Source organism: Adiantum capillus-veneris, chromosome 26 (genome assembly GCF_014529385.1).
Source record: "Adiantum capillus-veneris isolate H3 chromosome 26, ASM1452938v2, whole genome shotgun sequence".
NCBI lineage: Eukaryota > Viridiplantae > Streptophyta > Polypodiopsida > Polypodiales > Pteridaceae > Adiantum > Adiantum capillus-veneris.
The window spans coordinates 21,557,064-21,572,263 of NC_140956.1; the positions used below are offsets into that span (position 1 = coordinate 21,557,064).

The 15,200-nt window shown below is 40.9% G+C and overlaps 1 protein-coding gene across 2 annotated transcripts; it reads right to left on the reverse strand.

Moving 5' to 3' along the window:
• Positions 1-7,882: 7,882 nt before the first annotated feature.
• Positions 7,883-12,693, reverse strand: LOC147423109 (bifunctional 3-dehydroquinate dehydratase/shikimate dehydrogenase, chloroplastic-like). 2 transcript variants are annotated; one of them, XM_086501107.1, is made up of 10 exons: positions 11,979-12,693; positions 11,486-11,591; positions 11,172-11,384; positions 10,706-11,052; positions 10,253-10,316; positions 10,057-10,162; positions 9,611-9,742; positions 9,338-9,486; positions 8,862-9,024; positions 7,883-8,255 (listed from the first exon to the last, which is right to left on the reverse strand). In XM_086501107.1, the coding sequence occupies exons 1-10, from the start codon at positions 12,245-12,247 to the stop codon at positions 8,212-8,214; spliced, it is 1,593 nt and encodes a 530-aa protein (XP_086357233.1). In that variant the 5' UTR covers positions 12,248-12,693; the 3' UTR covers positions 7,883-8,211. The 2 variants fall into 2 exon arrangements, with proteins under 2 accessions (XP_086357233.1, XP_086357232.1); XM_086501106.1 differs by having other exon boundaries at positions 10,054-10,162; positions 11,979-12,691.
• Positions 12,694-15,200: the final 2,507 nt, after the last annotated feature.

The following is a 15,200-nucleotide window of genomic DNA, read 5'->3' on the forward strand; positions in this document are numbered from 1 at the left end:
CGTGAGGGAATGCCGTATTTACATCCATTTGCTCGAGATTTAGATCATGAGCAGCCACAAGGCTTAAGACAAGCCTAATTGAGTTCATTTTTACAACAGGAGAAAATATTTCATTGAAGTCAATACCTTTCTTTTGAGAAAAACCTTTTACCACAAGCCTAGACTTGTACCTTTTCTTCCCACCTTCTTCTTCCTTTAGCTTGTACACCCATTTGTTTTGAAGTGCCCGCTTACCATTAGGCAACTCAACCAACTCCCATGTTTGGTTGCGACGTAGTGAGTCCATCTCCACTTGCATGCTCTTCGTCCATTCTTCTTTGGATTCATGTTGCATAGCTTCTTCATATGATTCCGGGTCTCCAGAATCTGAGATCAAGAGATGGTTGAAGGAAGGAACAAACCTTTCTGGAGGTCTACTTGCTCTTGTAGATCTTTGAGGAATAGGTTGAGGCTCCTCATTTGGTTGACGTTGTTGCACATTGTCACCGTTTGCAATCCTTGAGTCTTCACCGTCCTCAAGCTCCATGTACTCATCACCTGTTTCTTTTGTTTGTTTTCTTTCCAAGTAATCTTTGTACATATTTTGTTCGTTAAAAATTACATCCCTACTCCTTAAGATTTTACCATCTTCAGGATTCCATAGGCGATACCCAAAGTCTCCTTCTCCATAGCCAATGAAGAAACACCTTTTGGACTTTGCATCTAACTTTGATCTTAGGCTTCTATCTATGTGCATGAAAGCCTCACACCCAAACACTTTGAGAAATGCATAATTCACCGGTTTACCTGTCCATGCCTCTTCTGGAACTCCCCCATCCAATGCCGTTGAGGGTGACCGATTGATTAAGTACACAGACGTACTTACAGCTTCCGCCCAAAGCTCAAGCGGTAGGCCTGCATGTAGCCGCATGCTTCGTGCTCGTTTCATGATTGTCCTGTTCATCCTTTCTGAAATCCCATTTTGTTGAGGTGTCCTTGGGGTTGTCCTTTGCCTCCGAATGCCATTGCTAGCACAAAAGCTTTCAAAAGCTTGGCTGCAATATTCGCCTCCATTGTCGGATCTGATACATTTAACCTTGGTACCTGTTTCATTCTCCACAAAGGCTTTCCACCTTTGAAATATGAAAAATACATCGGATTTATTCTTCATGACATAAACCTAGTTTTTCTAGTCGCATCGTCTATGAATGTTACATAGTACAATGAGCCACCAAGTGATGGTGTACTTGCAGGACCCCAAACATCAGAATGAACCAACTCAAGTTTTTTATTTTTTCTTTCATTTCCTGATTTTTGAAATTTTACCCTCTTTTGTTTACCATAAACACAATCTTCACAGAACTCTAAGTCCACTTCTTTCAAACCTGGTAGAAGCTTCTTTGTTTGAAGGATTTGCATTCCTTTGGCACTCATATGCCCAAGTCGGTAGTGCCACACCGCACTGTCAACTTTTGTAGTTGCTGCACAAGCTGAAGGTTACGTGCTAACAGTACACAAGTAAAGTGTACCGACTTTTTCACCCTTGGCAACCACCAAAGATCCCTTTGAGATCTTCCACCGTTTGTTTCCGAATGCAATGTTGTGACCTTCATCGTCCAATTGTCCTGTAGAGATCAAATTTTTGCGAAGAGAAGGAACATGCCTAACATCTTTAAGCTTCCATTCATTTCCGTTAGCAGTTTTGACAGAAACTGTACCTTTGCCGACAATCTCACAAGCTTCATCATCTCCCAAGTATACATACCCAAAATTACCTTTGGTGTAGTCTTGGAAATGTTGCTTGTGTGGTGTCGCATGGAATGAAGCCCCGGAAACTACTATCCAGGAATTAGACACATTGTCTAATGAAATAAGACGTAGCTAAATAGATAATTGAGTAGATTACTTAATGGAGAGAGACAGATTTATATACACGAGATTATAGAGTAGAGAGAGAGAGAGAGTACACACGATATACGTGGTTCACCCAATGTGGGCTACGTCCACGGGAAAGCAGCCACTCAATGGCTTTAGTACTTCAAAACAAGAAGTAGTTTACAAAGGGATTATATCCTTAATGGAGCTCCCGCCTTGCTTCACTCTCACCACCTCACACTCACCTTGTTGCATCAACTTCACACTATGAAATGTGTGTAGAAATGGCCTCCTTTTATAGGCCAAAAGGGCTGCCCTCTCTTATGAGAGACAGCCATGTGTAGCCGCCCTTGTGCGAATAAGTCCAAATCCGACCCTCCAATCCGCCCATGTGTGGCCGCCCTTGAGAAGACAAGTCCGCTTTTGAATTCGGCCACCGGCCACCGGCCATTGACTTCCGACCACCGGCCATCGGCCATTGACTACCGGCCACCGGCCAACCGACCGGTTGTTTTCCGACCACTTTCCGGCCGCCGGCCAGCCATAATATTCCTGCCAAAAAAATAATATTCCGGCGAAAAAAAGTCTCAGGGGCCTCCGCCCCCGAGGCCTTTAAAGTTGCCCCTGATTCTTGTCCGTGAAAATTTTGGTTTCCGGTGAGTGATTTTCCTTCACGCACGATGGCTTCTCCTCATAATGGGGGCCTTACAAATGTGCGCTTTTACCACAGAAAATTACAAGGGTAAATCAGGCTACATACTTAACAGGTATTTCTTATGAAGCGCTTATTCAATCTAAAGATGGCAGAGAACGGTTCAGTTGAAGAACACTTAAATGACTTTAACACAAACATAAGTCAACTTCAATCGGTGAAAGCCTTTATGGAGAATGAAATAGATACCAAGGTTAAATGCCTCACATCCGACAATGGAGACGAATATTGCAGCTAAGCTTTTAAAAGCTTTTGTGCTAGCAATGGCATTCGGAGGCAAAGAAAAACCCCTAGGACACCTCAACAAAATGGCATTTCTAAAAGGATGAACATAACAATCATGGAGCGAGCACGAAGCATGCGGCTATATGCAGGCCTACCGCTTGAGCTTTGGGCAGAAGATGTAAGTATGTTTGTGTACTTAATCAATCGGTCACCCTCAACGGCATTGGATAGGGGAGTTCCAGAAGAGGCATGGACAGGTAAACTGGTAAATTATGCATTTCTCAAAGTGTTTGGGTGTGAGGCTTTCATGCACATAGATAGGAGCCTAAGATCAAAGCTAGATGCAAAGTCCAAAAAGTGTTTCTTCATTGGCTATGGAGAAGGTGACTTTGGGCATCGCCTATGGAATCCTGAAGATGGTAAAATCTTAAGAAGTAGAGATGTAATTTTTAACGAACAAAATATGTACAAAGATTACTTGGAAATAAAACAAACAAAAGAAACAGGTGATGAGTACATGGAGCTTGAGGATGGTGAAGACTCCAAGGACCGCAAACGATGACAATGTGCAACAACGTCAACCAAATGAGGAGCCTCAACCTATTCCTTGAAGATCTACAAGAGCAAGTAGACCTCCAGAAAGGTTTATTTCTTCCTTCAACCATCTCTTGATCTCAGATTCTGGAGAGCCAGAATCATACGAAGAAGCTATGCAACACAAATCGAAAGAAGAATGGATGATGAGCATGCAAGTGGAGATGGACTCATTACATCACAACCAAACATGGGATTTGGTTGATTTGCCTAAAGGTAAGCGAGCACTTCAGAACAAACGAGTGTAAGAAGGTGGGAAGAAAAGGTACAAGTTTAGGATTGTGGTAAAAGGGTTTTCTCAAAGAAAGGTATTAAATTCAATGAAATATTTCCTCCTATTGTAAAAATGAACTCAATTAGGCTTGTCTTAAGCCTTGTGGCTGCTCATGATCTAAATCTTGAGCAAATGGATGTAAATACGGCATTCCCTCATGGTGACTTAAAGGAGGAAATGTTTCAACCAAAGCGGTATGAAGTAAAAGGTAAGGAGAAAATGGTTGCAGATTAAAGAAGATCTTGTATGGTTTAAAGCAAGCATAAAGACAATGGTACTTGAATTTTGATTGATGGATGTTGGATCATGGATTCACAAGATGAAACTTACATCATTGCGTCTACACGAAGAATTTGGGAGATGGGAAGTTCATCATCCTAATGTTGTATGTTGATGACATGTTGATTGCAAGTGCTAACATTGTATGTACAAAAAAATGAGACATGAATTGTGGTGATATGCATTTATGTGGATGATTTTTTTGTTGGAGGTGATAATGTGGTTGAAGCAGAAAGCGCACAGGCTCTACTTATGCAGGAGTTTGAGATGAAAGACTTGGGAGACTTGCAGCATTTCAATGCCACAAGCAGAAAGCGCACAGGCTCTACTTATGCAGGAGTTTGAGATGAAAGACTTGGGAGACTTGCAGCATTTCTTGGGCATTGAAATTATTCGCACAGTCGAGGGAGTATGGTTGTCACAAAGGCAATATGCTTTAGACATGTTGAAAACGTATGGTATGGTTTATTGTAATCAATTGCAATGCCCTTGACCAAAATTTGAATTTGGGAAATGATGCAGGTCAAGTGCTTGAGAATGCTACCATGTAGAGGAAGATTGTGGTCAGCTTGATCTACTTGGGTATCTCACCTCCAAACATGAGCTACATAGTTGGATTGGTGAGTCAGTTTATGCAGTCACCCAAGAAACCACACTTGGATGTGGTGAGATGCACTTTGCACTATGTGAGTGCTACTTTGGATTATGCACTCTTTCATAGGGCTGATGTGGAGTTGCAGCTTTATGGCTACACAGATGCAGATTGGGATGGTAGTATATACGATCGTAGGTCTACTATAACAGCTTCATGTTTTCACTTGGGAGTGTTGTTATCACATGAAGCATCAAGAAGCAACCATTTTTTTAGTACAGAGGAAAAGTACAAGGTGTTGCAGCGGCGGCATGTGAGGTAGCATGACTGGGATTGCTACTTTACGACTCGAGAGTACAAGTTCAAAGGCTGATTGTCATCTATTGTGTGACAATCTTAGCAGCATACAGTTGGCACCACAAAGCCCAATGTTTCATGCCACTACCACTTCATCAAAAAGAGGGTCTTGGAAAGCAACATCGACCTTGAGTACGTGGCAATGGATGAGAGGGTTGCGGATCTCTTCACGAAGGCCCTTGGAGCGGAGAAGCTATGGTAATTTTGAGCGATGCTTGGCATAGGAGAGATGGGATTGAGCTTGAGGGGGAGTGTTGAGACGTCAAGCTCAACATGTACGATTGGTGAATGACTACCACCGACAATCATCATCACTGGCACGCCTTTGTGGATATGCATATCTTCGTCAGTGATACTATAGCGAGATGGCACACTTATCTACTCACATCACTCACTAGCGGTTTACATTAAACCATTGTTCTAGTTTCCTTTTTTATGTTGTATTTTCCCTTATGTTTTATAGACCTCTTATCTTGAGTTAGTGAAGAAGAAGAAGTACAATTTTTTGCCTCTATCTTTGTGTGTGTGTGTGTGTGTGTGTGTGTGTGTGTGTGTGTGTGTGTGTGTGTGTGCGCGCGCGCGCGCGCGTTCGTGTGTGGGTGTGTGTTTGTGTGTGCACACACGCTTAGAAGAGCTCAAACTCTCTTCTTTTCTCTCTCTCCAAAAAGAAGATTATTAATTGTTCTCATGAAAAGAAAAGTCTAATTTGAGTAAAAAATAATAAAATTTTGAATGTCCATTTCACTCTCTTGTCTTCTAAAGCTTGTTTTAGAAAGCAAAAAAGAAGAGTGTACAAAAATTTGACATTATAAAACAAGGTGAATGATCACGATGACCTGCTAAGATAACGGAGATGAAGACATCAAGAGAGAAGCAAATCAAATAGATGGATTTTCCCAAATAAAAATTTCTTTTGAGATAATAGTCTAAGAAGGTTTGAGGCAAGTGGATGATGTATTTTTCTGGGGAAAAAAAAAGGGGGTGAGAAGTCACACAGGCATGCTAAGTTAAGGAGGATGAGAGTTATGGGAGTAGGTCTAAATGAGTGCTTACAATCATTTCTCATTTTTGTTGTGTTTTAATATAATATTTTATTTTATATTATATACACATAAGCACAAATGCCTTATATGTTATAAAAGGCCCCACTTAAGCAACAAGATGAAAGACCCTAAATGGAAGGACTCTTTCATAAATTTATTTATTTTTAGAAATCATTGAAAACGCTCATTTATCTCTTGTCCTTCAACGCTTTGTTGAGGCCTTGTGCAAGCCAGGAAAAAAAAAACTTGTGAACAACCAAGAATCATAGGGTACTTCCAGCTCATAGCAAAATAGAAACAAAGAGAGCATTTTTCTAGAGAGCATCTAGGTGAGACATCAAGAGATTTCAATATATTTACTATACAAAACTTTAAATTTTTATTAAAGCATATTTTAGTTCTTTATATATTTCTTGGTTAATATCATTTATTCTCTTTGTGCAAAGTTGTCAATGGATTCGCTAATACTTAAAAATCAAAACCCTTTACCAAATATCTTAATTCCAAAGTGATTAGATCTCCACAATTTGGGAAAAATAGAAACTCCTTTCCAAATATCTAAAATGCAAAAGTGAAGTATATTGAAAATGAAAAACTTTTTGCAATTGGAACATCAAAAGACTTTTATTCTATATAAAGGAATGGCCCTGTCTATATACAAAGTGTGACTCTTTTGTGGAATTTAGTTTAATTCTTAATCTTAAAATGATTTGTGGTACACAAAAAAGAATCAAAAGTTTTTTAATTTTTTTTATAATCAATGCAGCTTTGGAAAAAGCATTTGAAAGGACGTGAGTTCTTTCTCTTCAATGTTCTTGAAGACTTTTAAAGCTCTTTTGAAGGACATATATCTAATAACAACAAGAATTGAACTACCTTCAACCATATGGATACTAAGGCCTTTAGCAAATCAGCAAATAAAGAACAAGGAAACCACATGATGCTTAAATGAAGAGATCAATTTACATCTGGATTCACACTTAAAATAAAAATTCATACTCTTTTCTTCTTCTCTGTAAGGTATGTTGTAACATGCCAAAAATGAAAAGGAAGTCATATGAGGTTCCTAAATGAAGGGATCAATTCAGAAAGCATAAAATAAAAGAAAATTTCAATGCTTCTAAAATTTGCATGCAAAGGTGGGTGCAGCTATATACAAAATAACAAGGTGAAAAGTACAATGGCTTACATAAGAGCATGAGAAATAGGAAAAGAAATGTCAACTATCGCTCGTCTATGTATACTCAAGAAAATGTTTAGTTAAAAAAGGAAGAAAAATCGTTTCCCGTCTTAAATAGCCATCTGCTACTAATTGAGAAGCTTTATCCACTGATCCACAATTACTTCCAAGCTTTAGTGAGGTCTTAAATGAACACTCAAATGCATGCCATATCTCCCTTCTTTGCTAAGGCTTATTTTAGAAAGCCAAAAATTGGTGAATGCCACCAACACCATCGACTTCGAGCCAACCACAAGCACCACTTTTAGGTAAAGTTCCATGGACATTCTCTTATAAACATCATTAGTATAAGTAGGGAGGAAAGGATCACAAGCATGTCCATATCAACATGTGAGTCACAAATTTTGTTTGCACCTTGCAGAGCAATTCAATACCTTACTTTAATTAATGGAGGAATAATTTGTTTAAAGTTCTTTAGACATTAACTTCATAATGTTATCCTCTCTCTCTCTCTCTCTCTCACACACACACACACACACAAAAACCGTAGGCAATGGCTGATTATTGCACTCCTCCTATCCAACCCCTTTATATATATATATATATATATATATATATATATATTGTAGAGGCCCTTGTGCACGCCATATTGGAGTCATCTCCCCCTCCCCCTCTTTCTTAGTTTGATGAACTCTTTGGAATGTAGTCATGAGTAGCATACATGAATATGATCCGTTGTAAAGAAAATATCTTCAACACTGAATACTTAACGAGACAAGAATCCTATACATTTTTTCTTTTCTGTACGTAAGGTTACAAAGGCAGCCCTGCTCAAATTTGGCAAGCTTTGGAAAAGACCACCAACTCCACACATGCCCTCTGTTTTATAGAACCATGGGGAGCAGTTGAAAGCAAGAACTTTGCGCCGCCATTCCAATCCCAGAAAAATACAAACAGACATGGCCAATGGCCATTCCATGCCAAGGCATTCAAAAATTGCACAACCCAAATGCTTGATGATCCTTCTGTGTTATAGAGGTCATATTGAAACCAGCTCTAAGAACAACATGCCCCACCACATCCATTATTCATGCAGCCCCTTCACATTATGCTGATCATCACCTCTCTCAGCCGTTGCTTTGGTACTGTCAAAACCATTAAAAGAAAGCGTTAAGAGTCGTCGGTGGAAACCGCACGTCTAACTAGAGGTGCCTACTACCCATGTTTTTATGTTAATGAGCACTTAATAAGAATCCTCTCATGTCTTACAAAGGATTAGTAAGGCAAGCACTCTCAACTTCATAATACTGAGAGCATAGTCACATGGAATGGGAAATATGTGAAATGGGAACAAGGAACGGCACCTCGGTGCCCTTCCCTGTTACTATATAGTCACATGGAATAGAGACTGGATCGGCAAACGGGAACAAGGAATGGGTATGGTAGACCCGAAAATGGTCATTCCCTGTGACTATGAAAACATTATCCACTAATGCACTTCTATGCAATGCTTGGAAAATTTTGTATTATCCATAAAGCACCCTCTTGCTGTCTAGGGCACAGACTCATAAGCACCATTAAAGGTACTTATCAATTGAGCACATCAACCAACAAGTTTCTTGAGAACCATAGGCCCCTTCTGTGATCTATGCTTCTTCAAGGTAGCTTTGAAGAGCTCAAGCTTATGAAATCAAATAACGCTTGACACTTATTTGGAAGCAATTACTCTGAACAAGGGACAAGTGCTTTACCAGGGCTTGCAATGAACAGAGAGAATTGCTCTATGGCTTGTCGGATGAACATCTCCATACCGCTCACAACAATGGTCCCCACCTCTTCTGCTTCCCTTAAGAGCCTGGTCACTTTGGGCGTGTACACCGCATCAAACACTAAAGAGTAATGTTTCAAGGCATCCTGCAAACAAATGATATTTACAATGCAATATAAATGAGGAAACAACCCATAATTGAATGCATGTACTCATGGTGAATGCATGTAGTAAAAAGCACTACATCAAAAGGCTAATGCTTACTCTTCAGAAAAAGCTTAAGACACGATCCAGAGCCCCAAAGATCGCAATTTTTAGCCTCCCATTATATTATGTATGTGTACACATAGCATATGTGTAATATATGAGTGACAATGCAGAAGCACTGACCAATAACACTTGGTGCATAGCCAATTAATCCTTTTGTTGTCAGCTTGTCATAAAGATTAAGGTACTCACCTTGGACATAGGTGAGTCTTTTTCATTGGGATACATGCCAATTGGAGTGGTATTCGCTAACACACTTCCCACGACTGGCCGTAACTTGTACAATTGCTCCGTTGTGATGGCTGTTCCTCCAACAGCTTGAGCAAGTATGCTTGCTCTCTCTTCACAAGCACATAAACCCAGCTTAGGCTTTATCACAACCTTGTAGTACCACGTTCAACGCTTTCCGTTGTATGCTAATCAATGTTAATTTTGTGCATTTTCCTGAAAGGCTGAGACTCTTACCAAGATGTCTGTTTGCGATATAGACCCTTGCACCTCGTTGCTTTGCCCCATATGCAATGGCCTTGCCTGCACCCCCAGCTCCAATCACAACAACATCCTTGCCAAAAAGCGGAGAAACACCCCCTTTTGGTCCTGTAGACAATGTTGAAGAGACAATAAATATCACATTTCAGACAAGTTTTAACAGGTACTACTACCATGCAAACCAATATGCCTACCAATTGGAAGAAATAAAACACCAATTGCAACATTGTAAAGACAGATGAAGAGTATCTTGGGGAGCTGCCACCAGAGTGCAGCAAATACAAATCCCTACTAGTCTAGGGTTGCAATCTCTATTGATAATTCTTAAAATGGGTGCAACATCGGCAATAAGACATTAAAACACTCATCAGGTCTTCAATCAAACAGGCAACAAATGCGACCTAAAAAGAGAGACATACCACCTAGACCATCCTCTATGGCTCCAACTGCAGCCTCACAATCTGTATTATACCCAACAAACTTGCCATCACTTTTCCTCCGCACGACAGTGTTTACAGCACCAATAGCCTGCAAAACAGACCAAGCTTTCTGTTATGTGGTTCATCCTCATCCGTTCAGCTACTAAGATGCTCACTTCTCATTTTTCTGGTCCCCAACCTTAGCAAATGGCTCCACCTCATCACAACATTCCATGGCTACTTCTTTGTAGGGAATGGAAATGCTGAAAACAGAGTCAGGGCATTAGCTCTCCACGCACACAAAGTATGTGTTTTAACCGATTTACAGAGTGTTACATTCACTTAATACATGCAAGCTGTTGACAGTTTTAAAAGGTCAAATCTATGCAGCCACGTCTTAATATACTTTGTCTGACACAAAGCAATACCTCCATTACAATGGTTAAATTGAATCCCCAAATAATGATGCAAGACACTCAAATCTGACATCTCAAACTTCAATAAGAATTAGCCTTCAATTCAGTATTTTGTATCTTGTAGTAATGAAAATATGTCATACCTGTGAGAACATGCATCCATATGAGTGAAAGCGTGCACACATAGAGTAAATTTGAAAGTATTTCTCATGTTTTAAGAAGACTGCAGCACATACCTGAATCCAATGAAATTTGCGGAGTGGAAAACATCAAAGAATTCTTTGAAATTGTGTACAAGAAAAGGAACATAGACCCCATCATAGCCAATCTCTTGGAAGAATTTGTTGTGTATGAGAGGTGATTTGCTGTATCCAACAAGCTGGCCAATAATGCCGAAGACCTCCGTATCTCTGCCAACTCGAGGAAGTCCATAAATGTTATGCAACTCTGCTATAGGGAGCTGCCCAGGCGCAGACTCCTTGCCCAATGCAAGCGACCCAAATGTGAGAAAACCACCGTATTTTGGAGTCAAAAGCCGGCTGATGACTCCATGTTGGCCCATGACCAAAGCAATTGTTGGAGCCTGTGCAAGGGGGAAATGTTATCTTTGAAAGAATGCTCACATTTTTCAGTGATCTTGGCGTACTTGTCCGAAGTCAAATCCGAGATGTGTTCACATCAAATCACATAGAGCTGGAATACCTGACTTCTGGATAAAACTTGGAAGACATGGGCCACATCCATAATCTGCTTTGCCGTTGTCACTACCTTGATAACGTCTGCGCCAGTCAACTGAATTTTTGCAACCAAACATCCAAGCTCCTCAGCTGAAGGGGTATCATGGAAGTTGTGGTGCGACACTATGACCTTCGATTGCGATGGACGCTGAAGTCTAGCAATAAACTTTGATGCAACCTGCAGAAGATGAGATACTTTAGGCTTGCAGGGAGAGATGCATATAAAAGTGGAAAATTTAACAAACTGGTCTTTTTTTTTTTGGAGCATATCTCGCGCACCTGCAACTCGATGTCGACAAAATCAGCTCCCGACTTGATTGCTAACATGAGAGCAGAAAGGCGAGGGGCATCATCTCCCTTGTATTTCCCTCCCTCCCATGTAGGTCTGCCAGAGAGCATTGAAGAATTTGAGAGCTTACAACTGTTTGAAGGTAATATGTGCAAGACAATGGTCATGTGCCATCAGTAGCTTTAACAAATGTGATGGTGATTGTAGATGGAACTTCAGTATTGTCATGAAATTTAAGGGCAATTTGAGTTAGAGCCACTGCCTCGGATGATGGATGGCTTGTATAGGTGACGACCATCGGTAACCCCCACCCGTATTGGGCAATATCCATTTTGCTAATAGAAATGCAGCAAGCTCGCAAAGATCTTTACTTGTTTGGTTGATTAAATGCAAGACTGTTGTCAAATACATGTGCAGTTTTGAACAAAATTAAGGACTAGAACCATGCATGCATGCTGAGCTTCTCTCTTCAATGACGGATACCTGTAGGTGAAGACAGCTGGTAGTGAGCGTTGATCGAGTAAGGCCGGAATGTCTGTGTGAGGATCAAATCTTGCAAGATGGTCGAGGCGAAACTCCACCATATCGGCACCCTGCACATGTGCGAGCTGCATTTGCTCTAGCATTGCAGGGACACTATCTGCAAGCAGGGGCACACATATGTTGCACCCACTTCCTAGAAATGAATCGTCCATTGTGGGCAAGACGCCGGAGAAGTCGGGCTCCTCAAGTGCCACATGTTGAGCTTCCATTGATGAAATCAAGCTGCAAGTAATCCTTTCAAATGCCAACCGGGGAAAATAGAGACGGGAAACTCTGTTTCTTGGAGAAGGAAGCCGCAATGCAAGACGGTTGAAGATGTTGCGCTCTCTCTCTTTCTCTCTGTGTGTGTGTGTGTGTGTGTGTGTGTGTGTGTGTGTGTGTCGCCCAATTCTTGGTGCTACACAAAGCTGTAATCAACAGGCGAGCTCCATGAAAAGCTCACCACTTTGCTCACATAAGCCAGCAGAGAAAGCTCTATTGTACTACATGGGTGAAATGTCTCTCTCTCTCTCTCTCTCTCTCTCTCTCTCTCTCAAAGCGCTCGTCTCATGTACAACAATGCCAGCTTCTTGTCATCGCTCGCGGAACATGGGCGCACACTCACTCATTCACTCACAAGAAAAACAGAGCGGTAGCTTTCTCGGCATTTCAAGCAAAACGAATACTGCGAGTGATTGGCAACGAGCCGACGACTAACGCATGTTTGATATGCTTCAGAATGGTTTTATGATTCCCCTCTCGTCACTATTTGGCCCAACTGGGAACGTCGGGGATCTAGTAATCAACGGTTCCAATTAGGCATTCCATCTCGTCGCCCGATCTCATTCGTCAGATTATTGTGATGAACTTAGGGGATTAGCTATGATAAACTAGTCCACCCTTGTCTATAAGTGACATGGGCAACGGGGTGAAGGGATCGGCACTTATGGGAAAATTTGGACGTAGAATCGTCATTTTTTTTTTTGGGAGAGGGGGAGGGGGGCTTGGTGCTTTTAGCCTTCTACATATGCAATCCCATGAAGGATAGGGGAGATGGATAGGTTGGTTGCATTGACGAAGTGCTTTAGCATGAGAAATTTGATAGAGTCCTTTTGATATCAACAAAATTAGTTTCTTCTCATGGACGAAAAGCTACTCATAACAATTCAAAGTCTCTTCTTTAATCAAGAACGTGGTTGCTTTCTATGCACAAAATAATGGCGTTTTTGGCCTCCCGCAGCTTTGCGTAGCGTACACAATATAAAACTGCAATTCAACAAAAGGTAAAATCGTCATAACTTTCTATTTGAAACTCCGGTTTCAACATTTGAAGAGTCGTTCTTAAGGCTTTGGGATGTTCCACAGCTAGTCGTCTCGTGACAAATTCATCAAGAGGAAATCCATACACCGAGCAAAAAAATTTGAGCATGTCATTTTTTCAAGCAAAAGTAAAGAGAATTGTAACACAAATTTCTTTTTTTATTAAGCCCTTCCACAATGTCAAGTGGAGGCAATCCAAAAAAATGGTCAATCCGTAGAGGATTGAAAACTTGAGGGCATGAAGGTGGTGGGTGCTATTCGTACTTGATTAAGTAACATAAGCTACAAAATTCCAGGCACCCCTCCTATAATGACGGAATCCAAAAAAATGGTCAATCCATACAGGACCATAAACCTTAGCTCGTAAAGCCGATGCTATGCTGAAACTCTAGCCCCACCAAATCCTGAAACATCTCCACTTTTATTAGTGTACCCTCCTGCACAAACTCATGAGCTGCATAGTCCAATCCCTGGACACAAAAATACACAAAGTACATGTGTTTGCAAGGCATGTACATGAGGCGCTTGTAGTCTCTTTTTTTGAAATCCTCAGAAGTACATTGAGGGAGGTCTGCAATGCTCACAGCATACGTCACCCCTTTTGAACCGAGCCAGGAGTGCTAACATGGAAAACATGCGATGCATTAGGCACCAATATAACCTCTCTCACTAGGCGTGCTTGCATGCTTCAGCCTAATGCTATCCTCTCATTGAAGTCTTTGGTTAATTTTGACCTCCATCCAACATGCTCCATCTTTGAAATTAGTGCAAAAGGAACTAGGTTGTGTTCCGCATGGCCCACTAGGGCGGTTGTTCCATTGTGCTACCGCATTATCACCTTGCAACACAAATCCGTTTATTTGCAGCATCTTAGCCTCCCATGAAAGCAGACAAGTTCCCTCTTCCACAACCCACATCCCTGAGGCTAGCCCAGGGCGTCCAATAATCATCTCATCAATATTCTAGGCATAAGTGTTACTATCGTTGCAAAATTATACGAACCTCTCCACAATTCCTCCTGGTTTGACACCCACGGCTGGATATTTCCTCCTTCCTCAAAAGCAAGGTGTAGGAACATCATTTTGCACATTATTTGAATTATTGTTTATGAACCTACCACGATGTGCTTTCTTTCCAAGAAGAACACCAAAACACATCATTTTTCTACCAGGCTCTGTGCGTGTGTAATTACCTAGACCATTCGAGGCACCTGCTTCTCTAGCCACTTGGAGAGGAAGAATCATTTTGCTTGTTTATGTGGTACAATGTAAATTGGTGTAGTGACAATAAGAACCTCTAATCTATCGTAGTCATCTTCAAGAGTTTTGTCAGGGTCAATAAAGATTGGCCACGATTTTTGCAGACTCTTTACCAGGATTGTATTTCTATTCATCTCTGGACTTGGTATTTGCATTTCTACAACTGTTGATTGAGATGCATCAACACCATGCTTTGTTCCTAGTGGAAACCACATGATCCTAGTGGATCTCTCTTTCTTAGGCATCTTTTTCTTGGCTCCACCAAAGTAGGTAGTGTGAATTGCAATATGTAATTCCTTTTGCTCATTTAGCGGACTCCAAGGTCCTTTGTACATGATGCTTATCTGACAATGGGGTTACAAAATCAAGAAAACTAGAGATTTCTTCATCTATCATTGGTGAGTCAACAACTACTGCTTGATTCACAAGCTTATCCATAATGAGTTCTTTTGCAATTTTTCTTTCGAGTTGTTTTGCAGTTGTTAAAGTATGAAAGGTAGTTTTATGTGTCAGGGTATCAAATATTATGATTTGTCTGCACTTATTCTCTTCCCATCAGGTGCAATACACATGTAGTAACAAAGGTCTTTTCAGCAGGAATACA